At 38.8% G+C, this 14,165-nt stretch overlaps 1 protein-coding gene across 3 annotated transcripts in view; it reads left to right on the forward strand.

Annotated features, from left to right (window-relative positions):
- The window catches only part of PCDH11X (protocadherin 11 X-linked), a 415,202-nt gene that overhangs the window by 62,300 nt on the left and 338,737 nt on the right, over nt 1-14,165 (forward strand). For 2 of the 3 annotated variants that reach the window (XM_033072213.1, XM_033072214.1), the window contains one exon: nt 778-3,264. In XM_033072213.1, the coding sequence (XP_032928104.1) occupies nt 778-3,264 (2,487 nt within the window). Of the gene's footprint in view, nt 1-777; nt 3,265-9,265; nt 13,119-14,165 lie in introns of those variants that run through there. The other variant, XM_033072215.1, reaches the window with a different exon arrangement.

Below are 14,165 nucleotides of genomic sequence, written 5' to 3' on the forward strand. Positions count from 1 at the left end.
ATTTTGGTGCAGTTCCAAAAATGTTCAACAAACCCCATGTAAAATATTGATCATTTTCAAATTGATCTCGCAGTTCTGTGATATTTTTGAAATGAAAATAGATCTTCTTTTTTTCACTGGGATTATAACTTTCATTGCAAATAGAATAGTGATGAATACAGGACTAGTTTTAATGAGTTTTTAAATATATTTCTGAGGAACTGTTAGGACTTTGTTTTGTATGTATCATGTGACATCTGAATTATGTAGTGACCACTTTATCAATGATGATATTGGTTTGTTTTTGGAGGTTTTTTTCATGCTAATGGTTTCAGATCATGTCCAGAGTTGCTCCACAAACACAGAAATAATCCCTTTATCTTTGTTGCTTTCCTTGAAATTGAATATTGGAATAGGTCCTCCAGTGACTGAACTTTGGCTTCATTCCTTATTTCCACACTCACTCACAAAACTGAGAAACTGAATTACATCTGTCCAGGAATTTAATAACTTTTCTTCAGAAATAGAGGATCTGGATGAAAAAATCACCATCACTCCCACACTCCCTCTTTTTCTAGAGTATCTGTTTATTGCCATACTTGCTCTGAAGCTTTCTCAAGGCTCTGGAGCTTAAAGCAAAATTAGATATGGAAAAATAAAGATAAATATAAAAATGTATATTCCTGTATAGAGTTTATGTATAAATATGTATTGCATGACAATTTCAGAAAAATAATGTGATATTTTTGTGTTTAAATGCACTGCCAAGCTGAAGTGTGTCCTTTCTGTGTCTTGTAGGGTCAAAATGTATTCGGTCTTGACATAACTGAGACACCTGAGGGAGATAAGTGGCCTCAACTGATTGTCCAGCAGATCCTGGACAGGGAGCAGAAAGACACCTATGTGATGAAAATCAAAGTGGAAGATGGTGGGAGCCCCCCAAGGTCCAGCACTGCCATCCTGCAGGTGACGGTGACCGACGTCAATGACAACCGCCCGGTGTTCAAGGAGAACGACATCGAGGTCAGCGTGCCCGAAAATGCCCCCGTGGGCACCTCCGTGTCCCAGCTCCACGCCACCGACGCTGACCTGGGCTCCAACGCACAAATCCACTTCTATTTCAGCAACCAGATCTCCAGCCTGGCCAAAAGGCTCTTTGCCATCGACAACACCACGGGTCTCATCACCATCAGGGAGCCGCTGGACAGGGAGGAATCTCCTGTGCACAAATTGACTGTTCTGGCAAGTGATGGCAGCTCCACTCCCTCCAGAGCCACGGTGACTGTTAATGTCACAGATATCAATGACAATGTCCCATCCATAGACACGAGGTACATCATCAACCCTGTGAATGGGACAGTGCTTTTGTCTGAGAAGGCTCCCCTCAATACAAAAATTGCTTTGATAACGGTGATGGACAAGGACGCGGATCAGAATGGGAAAGTTACCTGTTTTACAGATCACGATGTCCCCTTCAGGCTAAAACCAGTCTTTGATAATCAGTTTCTCCTGGAGACAGCCACCTTTCTGGACTATGAAGCCACACGGGAATATGCCATCAAAATAGTGGCTTCAGATTCAGGGAAGCCTCCCTTAAACCAGTCTGCAATGCTCCTGATCAAAATTAAAGACGAAAACGACAACGCCCCGGTTTTCACACAGCCCATCATAGGCCTTTCCATCCCTGAAAACAACGCTCCTGGTACTCAGCTAACCAAGATCAGTGCCACAGATGCTGACAGCGGGCGGAATGCTGAGATCAGCTACATCCTGGGTTCTGATGCACCCCCGATTTTCAACCTGGACCGCCGCACAGGCATCCTGACAGCGGTGAGAAAGCTGGACAGAGAAAAGCAAGACAGGTATTCTTTCACTGTGCTGGCTAAGGATAACGGGATGCCACCTTTGCAGACCAATGCTACCGTGACGGTGTCAGTGCTGGACCAGAATGATAACAGCCCTGCTTTCACACATAGTGAATACAATTTCTATGTGCCAGAGAACCTGCCCATGTATGGCACAGTGGGGCTTATCACGGTTACGGACGCTGACGCGGGAGACAACGCTGCGGTCACCCTCTCTATCTTAAATGGTAGAGATAATTTCATTATAGATCCACTCACTGGTGTAATAAGGCCTAATATTACCTTTGATAGGGAGCAGCAGGGGTCATACACTTTCCAGGTGAAAGCAGTGGATGGAGGAAGACTGCAGCGTTCCTCAACTGCCAAAGTGACCATCAATGTTGTTGATGTAAATGATAACAGGCCTGTTTTTGTTATTCCCTCATCTAATTATTCCTATGAGCTTGTCCCAACGTCAGCCAGCCCAGGGTCTGTAGTCACTAAAGTCTTTGCAGTTGACAATGACACGGGAATGAACGCAGAGCTCCGCTATAGCATCATAGGTGGGAACTCCAGGGGCTTGTTTACCATTGACCAATTAACAGGCAATATTACTTTGAAAGAGAAGGTAATTGGATCCGATCATGGCTTGCACAGACTGGTGATCAAGGTGAATGACCTGGGACAGCCGGAGTCTCTTTACACGATAGCTCTTGTGCACCTGTTTGTGAACGACACCGTCACCAACAGCTCCTACGTGCAAGAGCTGGTGCGTAGGAACATGGAAACTCCAGTGGGCCAGAACATTGGGGATGGTGAGATAACCCCTCAGACCAATGATTATGTCAAGATCATCATTGCCATTATTGCAGGCACCATGACAGTTATTCTGGTAATTTTTGTTACCGCTTTAGTCCGGTGCCGCCAGACGCCCAGGCACAAGGTTGTCCAAAAAAATAAGCAGAGTGGTGAATGGGTTTCCCCCAACCAAGAGAACAGGCAGATCAAGAAAAAGAAGAAGAAGAAGAAGCGCTCTCCAAAGAGTCTCCTCCTCAACTTTGTGACTATTGAAGAGTCTAAGCCTGATGATCCTGGCCATGAGCACATAAATGGCACTTTAGACATTCCCGTAGAGCTAGAAGAACAGACTATGGGAAAATATAACTGGGCCACCACACCAACCACATTTAAACCTGATAGCCCAGACTTAGCAAAGCACTACAAGTCTGCTTCTCCACAGCCTACCTTTCAAATTAAACCTGAGACTCCTGTACCCCCCAAGAAGCACCATGTCATTCAGGAATTGCCTCTAGATAACACCTTTGTGGTGGGCTGTGACTCACTTTCCAAGTGCTCATCCAGCAGCTCGGACCCTTACAGTGTTTCTGAATGCAGCTGTCAAGGAGGCTTCAAGACCCCAGGCCCCATACACACCAGACAGGTAATGGAATTTTAAGGTTTTAAAATTTTAAGGTGCTTTCTTCCTCCTCCCCTCCTTGCTTTGTCAATCCTATAACCCCAGGTCGAAGCGCTGCGAGTTTTCCTGCAAGGAGTAAAACTGTGAAAGTTCTTATTCGACCGAGGCGTTGTCAAACAAACAATTTGAGCTTCCTGAGTGGTGAGGGAGAAAATGAGGAGGGAAAGGAGCGTTGTCTGTGAGGAGCTGGAGCAGGCAGGGATCCCTGTGGTGTGTCCTGACTGCAGATGGCAGCATGGCACTTCCCTCCTGAGCAGCCGGGCAGGCTCCGGCTGGGACTGTCCCCTCCAGCATCCCAGCTATCTAGGCCAGGTGGAAAGCAATAAAGCTTTACAGGAGCCCCTAAGTGGTTCTTAATATTAATGGAGTCTGGAATTGCAGCCTTCATTTGGGCGTAGCTTTGCTTCAAGGTCTCTCAGGAGCAGGCGAGGATTTTCCCCCAAGAGCTTCAGTGCCATTTTCAGCCTGGAAGGAGCCCTAAATCTGGTGGAATGGCACAGCTGACAGACAAAGTTAGGGAAAAATTAGAAGCATCAACACAATTGGTCTCATTTACTTGCTACTCTGCCTGATAAACCAGGTATTAGCTTCTTAGAAATGCAGTGCAACAAAGGAAATGTCTAAAAAAAATCCTCAGCTTAAAATTAAAAATAAATTGGGAACTCAAGTACTCCTTATTCTTCAAGACCCTATAGAAAAGCTTTAAGTCACTGGAAATAGAATCTAATATTTATTCATATCTTGAACAGTTTAATAAAACTTTTCTGTTTACTTCTCTTTCTTCCCAAGTATCACAAAGTTTTCAGTGGGGATGGTTTTCTAGTTAAGCTTTAGTTGGTCAAGGAATTAATCATTGAAGTAAGACTTACTTCAGGAGTGTTTAATTTATTATTGATAATATCTTTTAATTTGCTAATATGCTTAACTTAATATATTGCTTGGGAACAAATCCTCAGCATGACTAAGTATGGTAAATTTCTTTCTCCTGCTGATTTTTTTTTTTCTGGGAACTTTGTTTTATAACAACTGTAATGATAACACCATGCATAAAAAAAGCTTCTCATTCAGAGCAATCACCATATCTTTGAAAATTTCAGGATATGTTGTTTATTTTATTCTATTTTGTTCCCTTTAACAACATTAATTGTATGGTAATCTATATCACTATGGATAACATTTTTTGAGAAATGCATTTAAGTGCGGTAAGTTACATTACATATCAGAAAAACCTCTTGCCAGTTTGCTCATCTATTTGAACTCCCATAACTCTGAGGAGAGGGCAGTGCTGTTTTCAGCATTTCTGCAGGCCTGATCTAAGTGATTTTTTTTCAATGGAGTTCTGGTACAGTTCCTGTGAGTCAAAAAGGTTCTGCCATTGTCTGCTGAAACACACTTTGTCGTGCACTAATGCTGCCAACAAAGAAAGCAAGCTCGTGACTCTCAAAGTCCCTTCTGAGGCACTGAAAACCTAGAAAGTGGCGTGGGAAGCAATTCTGTTCTGCAGGAGTTGGATGGGGGAAAGAGCATTTCCTTTCATCTGTGCCTTAAAGGTCTGTGACAGGGGGCTCCTATCTGGAAAAGCAGAATAGAACTGTGGGGTTTTTTAATGCTCACCAGCAGATATCAGCCTGTCTTCACAGAGCTGCACCTAACATTGTTAGGATGATATGCTGAAGAGATAAGAAATGAGATGATTGTTACTGCTTGCACTGATTTTGTTAAAATTGCAGCTATCCTTCTTTTAGGGATATTGTTCTGCATGAAGGTGACCCCCTTGTTTGGAGGAGGGGTAACTAATCACCACAATGGCCTTTACACTAATTTGGAAACAGCATTCACCTTTAAACACATGAATTCACATTTTTAAAAAATTAAATTTATGTCATTTCATTAATGCATTATTTACATAAGTTGGGCAAACAGAGGAAATTCTTTGTGTTGTGTTGGACTGTGACTAAATGAAATTTGTATTTCTTGGTAAGTAAAAACGAGTAAAGAATTTCCTAAAGCTCAACAGATCTTTTAAAAGTCAGTCTCACTCCTGGCTCTGTATTTGTACCCTGGGTAGTTTTATCTCCTGGGGGGCTCAGGAAGGTGTTTCAGGATGGGCTACTGGAGAGTTGTCTCTGTTAACCAGCAAAAAAAAGAGAAACAAATGTAAATGCAAATAAACCTGAGGCACAGCTCAGACACCAACAGGATTCTTGTGGTTCAGGGGATTTTGTGCCAGGCACTCTCTGAGTTTGCAGAAAACTGTAGGACAAGCTGGAGAACTGAAAGTCAGTTCAGTTAAAAAGGGAGATGTGATAGTTTGAGAAGTGAAAATAAGGTGGCTGATGTGAGAGGAAAATCTCATCATTTATCCCTTTTACCATAGTGCAGGTCTTTTACAAGCCAAAAGTTCTGAAGGAGCCTGAAGAAAATTCTGTTCACTGTCAAGTGCCTCTTCAGTTTGTAATGGGAACTGATATTATAGGCTGCACATCTCAACTATTGTTAGTTTTGTCCATGCAAGACTTTCTACTCAGATATTTGAAATAATATTGTATTACAGCTAAAAATATGTGTTTTCTTTGGAAGCTCTAAATTTTGTGTCTGTCTGAATGGTATTGATTCAGGTCTTTAAAGAAAGGAAATTATGCCTTTGCTTTACTGCTAAATTTGTCTAAGTGATCTATAAAATGACAGAAAGTCATTATAGCAGTTGTACTCAAAAAGCATGCAAGCAAAGATGGAAAGGTTTTTCTACTAAAAAAACCCAAAAATATCTCTTTAGTGGTCATGTGGGCAAATAAATACAGCAGTACCACAGCTCAAATTTTTATGGAGAAGCAATTGGAGACTCCTGAAGCAGCTGAGGACACTTTGAACCATAAACTACAGGAAACTGAAGAAGGAAAGTATGTTCTTAATGTAAGAGAGAAGTTATATTTTGCTCTGTTTGTATGTGAGGAAGGGCAAGGGGCAGAGGTACTGATATTATTCTGAACTTACCTGATATTATTCTTAACTTGGAGTTAATCAACTCCAGCAACAATAGACCTTCAGAGTAGCATGCTTTTGGGGGGATGTAGTAGAGATAATTCTTTTAAAGGAGTTTTAACAAGTGATAAATTATGAAGGAGCTTATTCATAATAATGTTTTTCAAACTAGGATATCTGGAGTGTTCTAAAAATCAAACTGACTTTCCATATTATCAGATTTCCATTGTTTTGGCAGTCGTGGGTCTCACAGAAATTTTCTTTGGTGCAGAAACATAGAGCATCTTTAAAGTTTATTTGTCTGCAAGCTTTGTAAAAGCTCAGTTATTTTTGACATTCACCTCAGTGGGAGGAAACTGTGAGAAGTGTTCCACACTGACAAGAATCTTCTAATTTTCTTTGCATTTGCATGGGAATGATGAGAAGAAGGGAGAGGAGTTTTCTTCAGTCTCATTTTCACGTAACACAATTTCAAAACCTGAAATCTTTGCTCATGCACTTTAAAACAACATTCAGACATTTCAAATGTCTGTCTAGGTATCAGCCTGTCTAGTCAAAACATGCACAATTATAGAGCACAGTTTTATCTGTGGCAGCTTGATTCAAAGAAGGTAAAGCTGTAAAGAGTCGTCAGAACTTGCTGTGCATTCTCCTTCTTCTTGTCCCTTTATTTTACTGAATGCTATTTCAGATGTGCCTTTTGTTTGAAAACAATAGAATGCACACTCTAGGGACAGGGGAATTTACACCTGGTCACTCAGGAAGGGTCCTGTGATCTTTGGGTTGTCATCTTCGACTTCAGAAAAAAATAATTCTGACTTGGTGCCACTGAGGAGCTTTAGTGCTCCTTGAAGGAGGAGCTGGGAGGTGCACTGTGCTCTGCACCTGTGATTTTCTGTTTTTTTGGGGGTTTCTCCCTGCATCCCACTGGTGTCTGCTCTGTCAGTGGACTCAGCTGCTCTGCCTGGGCACTGTTCCATGTTGGGGAAGCTGCTGAAGGAGAGGAGGTGTGGAGATGGATTTTTGTCGTGTTTGCTGATGCAAATCTTCATTAGTGGAGTTCAGCTGGCAGGATTCTCTCATCTGTGAACTTATCCTCACTTAAGATTAGAAATTTCAGCTGCCACAGTGATCTCTGCTGGTTTGGTGGCCATAGACATTACAGTCCTTACAGAAATCTGAATGGGAAGGAGCCCTCAGCATCTTGGGGCCCCACTGTCTCAGTTCTGTGCTTCTGTCACTGCCTGCTTGAACTTGCTTACACTTATGAGATATTTGGATTTCTGATTTAAAATGTGGTGAAATGTCATTACTCACTATGAGAACAGTGTGAATGGAAGGAATATTGCAGTGTTCCTGAAAAGAACAGCTCTGAAACTCACCTGTTCTGTGAATCTTTAGCTGCAGGAATTTTTGTTTTGTGTAATAACAGTGAGTTTAATTTAGAGTCCTGTAATCATCAGTAAGCAGGGCTGATGCTCCAAGGTGTAGGATAGACATAGCACTGGTGTTTTGTATTGACAGATACAGAGTAAATTATACTCAAAGAACATTTACTCCTAAATTTTAGCTTAAATAAGTATTGGTACAAGCTCTTCCTAAAAACCATTTCAAAATTTATTACTATGATTCTAAATATTCTCATTATTTTACCTTAATTTTCTGACTGGTCATTTTGCTTGTGCTTCTGATCTGCTGCCATCTACATACATTTCACCAAAACAAAAAAATAAAAAAGAATTTCTAACTGAAATATGAGTCAAAGTGTGAGAGTCAGAAGTTAACAAGCAATTATTTAAATGTACAACACTACTGAAGTAAAGCTGGTCAAGAAAATGTTTTTCATCTGTGCAACACTGGTAGAAAATCTTCAGTGATTTCTTTTAATACTTTTCACTAGAAAAGCATTGGGGAAGGTATCTGGAAAATGCCTCCTTTGCTTCACAATAGAAGGCAAAACCAGAGCATGAAGAGGAGTGAAAAAGAAATTTATGTTTTGTGTGAGGAAATAATGAAAGATTTTGAATATGACAAAAAACCAAAATCAAAAACCAAACTAATTCAGAACAAAGACACTTTTTTCTTTTTTTTTCCCAGTAAGATCTCACTGACTGAGTTGGTAGTGAAGTTGGTAAATGAGGTTCCAGCAGTAATAACTGAGTGAATTTTGTGCAAGCCAGAATGACACACAACTCTCTCTCCACTTGCCTTGGGGTACAAACAATGTGATTTTTCAAACTAAGTGCATTTCACTTCATTTTTACAGTGGAATAACTGAAAAGTTTACTCTTTTCTCCTTGAGACCCAACTGTGCTATTTCAAATGTCTTACTTAACTATAAATTATTGCTAACAGTGAAGTCTGACTGAACTCTGGTTTAATTTTCACACTTGTTTATTTTCCTGTTTTCTCCCAGAAGGTGTTGCACTCAATAATCTGCAGTTGATAGCAATTTCCTGACCAGTGAGTGGCTGGTGTCTTGGTGACTCTGGTATTGATAATGCCTTCTTTTCTCTGAAATAATTGATCAAAATGGCTTCATTTCTTTGAACCTTTAGGACTGATCCTGTTGATGATAAATTTAGATTAAAGATGTTAAATAATTCTTCAAAGAAAAAAATAATTTATGTTTTTAGGAGCAATGCTGAAGTCCACAAAACCCCTGTAGAACCCGTTCTAGGTAGTGCAGCCACCTTCTGACAGCTCTAATCCTGTACCAGCACTTTGGGTTTGAGTGGATAAAGCAAAAAAAAGGAGTAAGAAACTTAGAATAATATCCAGAGAAGCTATTTCTGTGTCTCCTGCTGCAGCACTTGTGCTCTGTGTGTAGGGCTCTGGGAAGAGACACACCCCAGAAATGCTTGCTTAGAACACCTCAGACCACACAGTGCTTGAGATCTGGTAGCAATTTGGAAGCAGAGGTGAGGATTTGTGGTGAACATGCAGGAAAGGGCTTTTCTCATGCTGTTTCTCTGTTTGCCAGCTCTGAACGCCATCGCAGCTGATGTTATTTCTGAAGTCGTACGTGTACTCAGTGATGTTAAGCCAGCAAATATGAGAACAAGGAAATAGCACGAGAAAGCCCTTTGTCCTGGCTCTGGTTGCTGAAGAAATGCCTCATCTCCAGAGGGGTGTGGAAGTGACGATGAACTGTCCAAGCTGCCCTACTGAAAGGTATCAAGGGCAAGGATTTTTTTTAAAAAGGAAAAGACAAAGAAGTTTTAGTACGTTGTGCTATAGTGTTCTATAACGTAGTTTTGCTAAGAAAAATAAAAGTAATGTGACCCATCCTTCTTCACAGTTGGTGATTATGGTAAATTTATTTTGCTTGTAATCATCTTCTTGTCCCGAAATTTTTATTTTTTTTTCCCACTTATTTATTTTAGTTGAAACAATTAGGAGTTTTGTTTCTATGAATATATTAAAAGGGAGCAATAAATTTTATTCATATGTTTAAAAGAGAATGTAAAGTTCTTTATACTCCCTGCATTTAAAAGAAAAAAACAAATGAGTTGTTGTCACTTATAGCACCATTATACATGTTAAGAATTAAGTGTTATTTATATCTATTCCATAATACTTTTAATGATGATATTGCTGCTATGGATCATAAATAGAAATGATCAAGTCACTGCTTTCTCATTTTCTAGGCACAATAGTAGTAGTGAAATCTAGTACTTCCTGCTTTCTTATCCACAACATTTTGTAATAAATGGTCACCTTTTCAATAACTGGAAAGCATTCACATAACTTTTAAAAAGAAAATTTAATTTGCATTTTGCTTGCTGAAGTCTAGATAATGTCTATTTAACAGGTGCCAAACATTTAACCTTTTGAAGTATTTTTATTTAAAAAGAAAAAGTCATAACTCCAGTGGCTTGGTTTTCAGTTTAATAAAATAGGAAATAGTACACATAATTTTTTTCACTGTTAGCCAGCACATAGGGGTAAAATGGCTTTCTATTGTTTGTTATTTTTCCCCCCTTATTCTTCTGTAGAGTTGTTTTGTTTGTCTTTTTTTTTTTTTTTTGGTTGGTTGGTTTTTTTGTTTGTTGTTTCTTTTTTCTTTCTTTTTTTTTTTTTCAATTAAAGTTTTTTTATATTACCATTTGTTATTTAGCACGGCTCATTTACAAAATAAAACTTGAGTATCATAGCTTTGTTTGAAGGTTGGTTGCAAGTTCTTGTATATTGCCTCACATTTTAGGGAGTAATGCTTAATATGTATCATCTATAATATTAGAATTTCATATGCAATGCAAAATCTCTTAGGAAGCAAAGGAGTATAAAGAACCCTGTTTTCTGCACTTATATGAAGACATGTAATATTAGTTTGCTAGAATAAAATGAAATACAGACACTGCTTTTAACTGGGATGTATACAGTATATAGAACTTTCTTTTAAAGAAAAAAAGTTATTAATGATTCATGGATTAGACTACAACATGGAATTCTTACACATTACTGTATGTTTGATGTAAAGATATTTATAGGCTTGTACTTAATAATCACGTTGCCTCAGTTCTTGGACTGCAGAATGTCTACCATGACTGTTGCCTATAGTTTGCTCCACATTTGCTATCTGGCTCTTTTAAAAAAAGATGTGTATTTGGCTATTTGATCTGTAAAATAAATTCTATTAATAATGAAGTACGTATTGTAATTCAGCATATTGTATTGCATAATTATAGCTATGACTGTTCCAGAGAGTTTTTCATTTCCAATGACGGGATCATTTCCTTGGGAAGAAGTTCATGTACCTGTCAGACAGTTTTGCTGTTCCTATTTTTAGCAGCCTTGCAGCATTTATGCTTCAAACTGAAACCTCCAGCACTCCCAGTGGTCAGACATGCAGTGACTTTTATTGACTCAGTGCCACAGTTAAATTCATTTATCCCAGCAGTGCTGTACACAGGATTTTGCTTGGTGCTGCTGCAGCTGCTTGTGGAGGTGTTCCCTGGGTGGATGATGGGAAATTCAGTGATGTTTGGGCCTCACTCAGAGTGCTTTGTCAGGCAGACAGGATGATTTCACAGGCTTTGAGTTTCTGCTTTTACTTTGACTCTTTGGATTTCTGTTCTCACGAGAATCAGCTTGGATTTCCTTTTTGATAAAACCCCTGTACATGAACTTAATGCTTGATGAAGACAAACACCAAATAATTTCAATGCTTACATTAAATTTTTTTTCTTTTTTTTTTTTTTAAATCAAGGGATACTGAGTAGAGATAATGTGATTTAGTCATCTCAAGTGAACATGTAGCTGCCCTCAGATTTTCCCTCTGGTGGTGAAAGGCATAGACAGACTGTAGCAGGTTATTTTGATTTTAGGACTGCACACCCTCTAGAAGTGCCTACTTTCTTGCACTGAGTATGAAGAGAACCTTTGATAAGTACTTTTCTTGTACCAGATGTGCCAGTTATTGCTTTCAGAGAAAAATACACTTCATTTTGATTTTCTTTGCTTTTAACTTACGAGAAGCTCTAACTTTTTCCTAGTATTGCACTGGTCCTATCATTCCAGTCTACCAATAAAAGCATCTAGGATGATTTTAAAACTTCCAAAAGTTACATAAATGAAATAAAAGGTACATCACATGGTTTAATTACAGGTCCCAATCAGTAATCTCCCTCCCCTGGTTCTCTTATGGGTCAGCCCAGCCAAATATGAAAACCTTCCAAATGCACTAAGGGAAAGCCAGAAACCTCTTAGGTGGCTCAGTTTCATGTGTTTTGTCTTTTTCAATTTTTGTTTTCTTACATCTAAGTATCACTACTTAAAAAGTTGTTTTTTCATAGACTGGTATAAAACTTGTCAGAGTTTGTTTCCTCCTGATGGTTGAACGGGTTCATCAAAATCTCAAGAAAACTGAATGTTTAATGACCAAATATGTGTGTGTGCTGGATATCAATTTCTACACTTCTCTGTCATGAAGGCCAGTCAAAAATTTCTATGATTTTTGTTTTAAATACTATTAGTATCCTGAGTCAAAGCTAGATACCTGTGTTTCCAAACCAACTCTGTTTCTCTAATATTTTCACCTACAGAAATATTTTTATTTTTCTGACTGCTTAGAAGTCAGAGTCAATTATGAGCAAAAAATCACCGAGTTGACCAAATGTTACTTTTGAACTTGACAGCTCGTTATATTTTCTTTGGAATATCAATATATCCATCATGCTTTCACCTCAGTGTAAACTTCCCAAGAAATTCCCCCTTTTCTCTGGTGCTCATTGCTCAGTGCTCTGCAGGGAGAACCCAGAGCTTTGGGGTGGCTTCAGTGCAAGGTGGGGCTGAACAAAAAGAAAACTTCTTGATTTATTGCCAGTTTGAGATGTCAGTGATCCCATGGCTGCTAGGGCTGCCTCTCAGATGAGCTGCTTGCACCCAGTGCTGTGTTGCCAATTATTGTGGAATTCTTCTGGATTTGTGTGTCTACCAAAGCTCCCTCCCACCCGACCTCAAACACCCCTGAGAGCAAGAGAGGCACTGCAGGAACTTTGGGGGATTTAAATCCTCCTGAGTTCAATGAGTGGGGGACTTCTGAAGGGCAGTAGGGGGCTGTCAGGAACAAAGCTGGTTTGTGATGTAAATAGAATTATATTTTTAACATGAACTGTAATGCTGCAGGGTTTTTTTGTGTTACACTTTTCTGGTGATTTCCCATTTTACCACAAAACATATATTTATGGTGTATCCTGGTCTTACATATTATTTGTAAAATCTTTTTAACAAATGATTTGAATATATATTTTTGCTTTCATATTGAATTACTGAGCACTGTTCCTTTTATGTCTTATTTATCTATTTCTAAAATAAATTTGGTTTGACGATTATATTTGTGTACCTTCTGGAGAAGCACTGTTTTTAAATCCACCTCTGGTCTGTTTGCTTAATGCATGCTCACCACCAAGCCTCTGCAGAAACTGTGTTTTTCAGTGTTTAGAGTTATGATTATTAAATAACTTAACCACATGTCAGCTTTACAAGAAGAAATGTGAAGGAATATGCTCATACTCTTTAGCAGCACATTTATTTTGTCTGCAATTTTTTCCAAAGAAATCTAAGCAGGAATTCCAAGAGTTGCACATTTCCCAGTGATGCTTCCATGTGAGAGTGTTTCTGTTTTTCTCTGTGTGTATTTTGTTTGCCTGTGTATATGAGGGTGCACACATTTATCACACATTCAATTAGCAAAGGTTATAGGCAGTAAATATTGCTCAGACTGAAGCTGCAGAGATGTGCCCATCCCAATATCTCTTGCTGTGAAAGATAGCCAGGCTCTAAGGATTTCAATCTGCCACATTATTTGATTTTTGGGAAGATTTGTCTTCCCTTCTGAGAATGTACTGGGCTCTCAATATGTGAGAAAATGACTCTTGGTGATTTGGAGGTTGGGATACAAATATGAAAAGTGCAGGTTGGAGTTTCAGTGCTATGATTCTTTCACTGGGTTATTTTACTCATTCCAATACTGTCTCTCAGTATTCTAAAATACAATTTTTTTTTCTACTGAATAGACTCATATTCTTACATTTTACCACTGAAAATGTAGCAAAATGACTTTTTTGTATTTTCTCCAAATAGTGAGCTTCTGTTATTTCATAAATAGACACATGTAAATCAAATTCAGTTTTTTATATGCATAGAGATGGATATTAAATGTGATATCAGGAATTTTTCAGGGGCATTATAGACTTTTTGCAATCTTTTAAATAGGTTTCATTCATTTGTGTTCTCATTTCCAAGGAAGGTGTTTATTCAAGCTGAAATCACTTATTTCCAATAAAAGCTGAATGATGATATCAGAGGTATGAGGTTTGATTTTTCATCATTGAATTCCAGCTAAGAATTATGAGCTGAATTTTGGTCTGTTTTTCTCA

This window comes from Catharus ustulatus, chromosome 14, assembly GCF_009819885.2.
Source record: "Catharus ustulatus isolate bCatUst1 chromosome 14, bCatUst1.pri.v2, whole genome shotgun sequence".
NCBI lineage: Eukaryota > Metazoa > Chordata > Aves > Passeriformes > Turdidae > Catharus > Catharus ustulatus.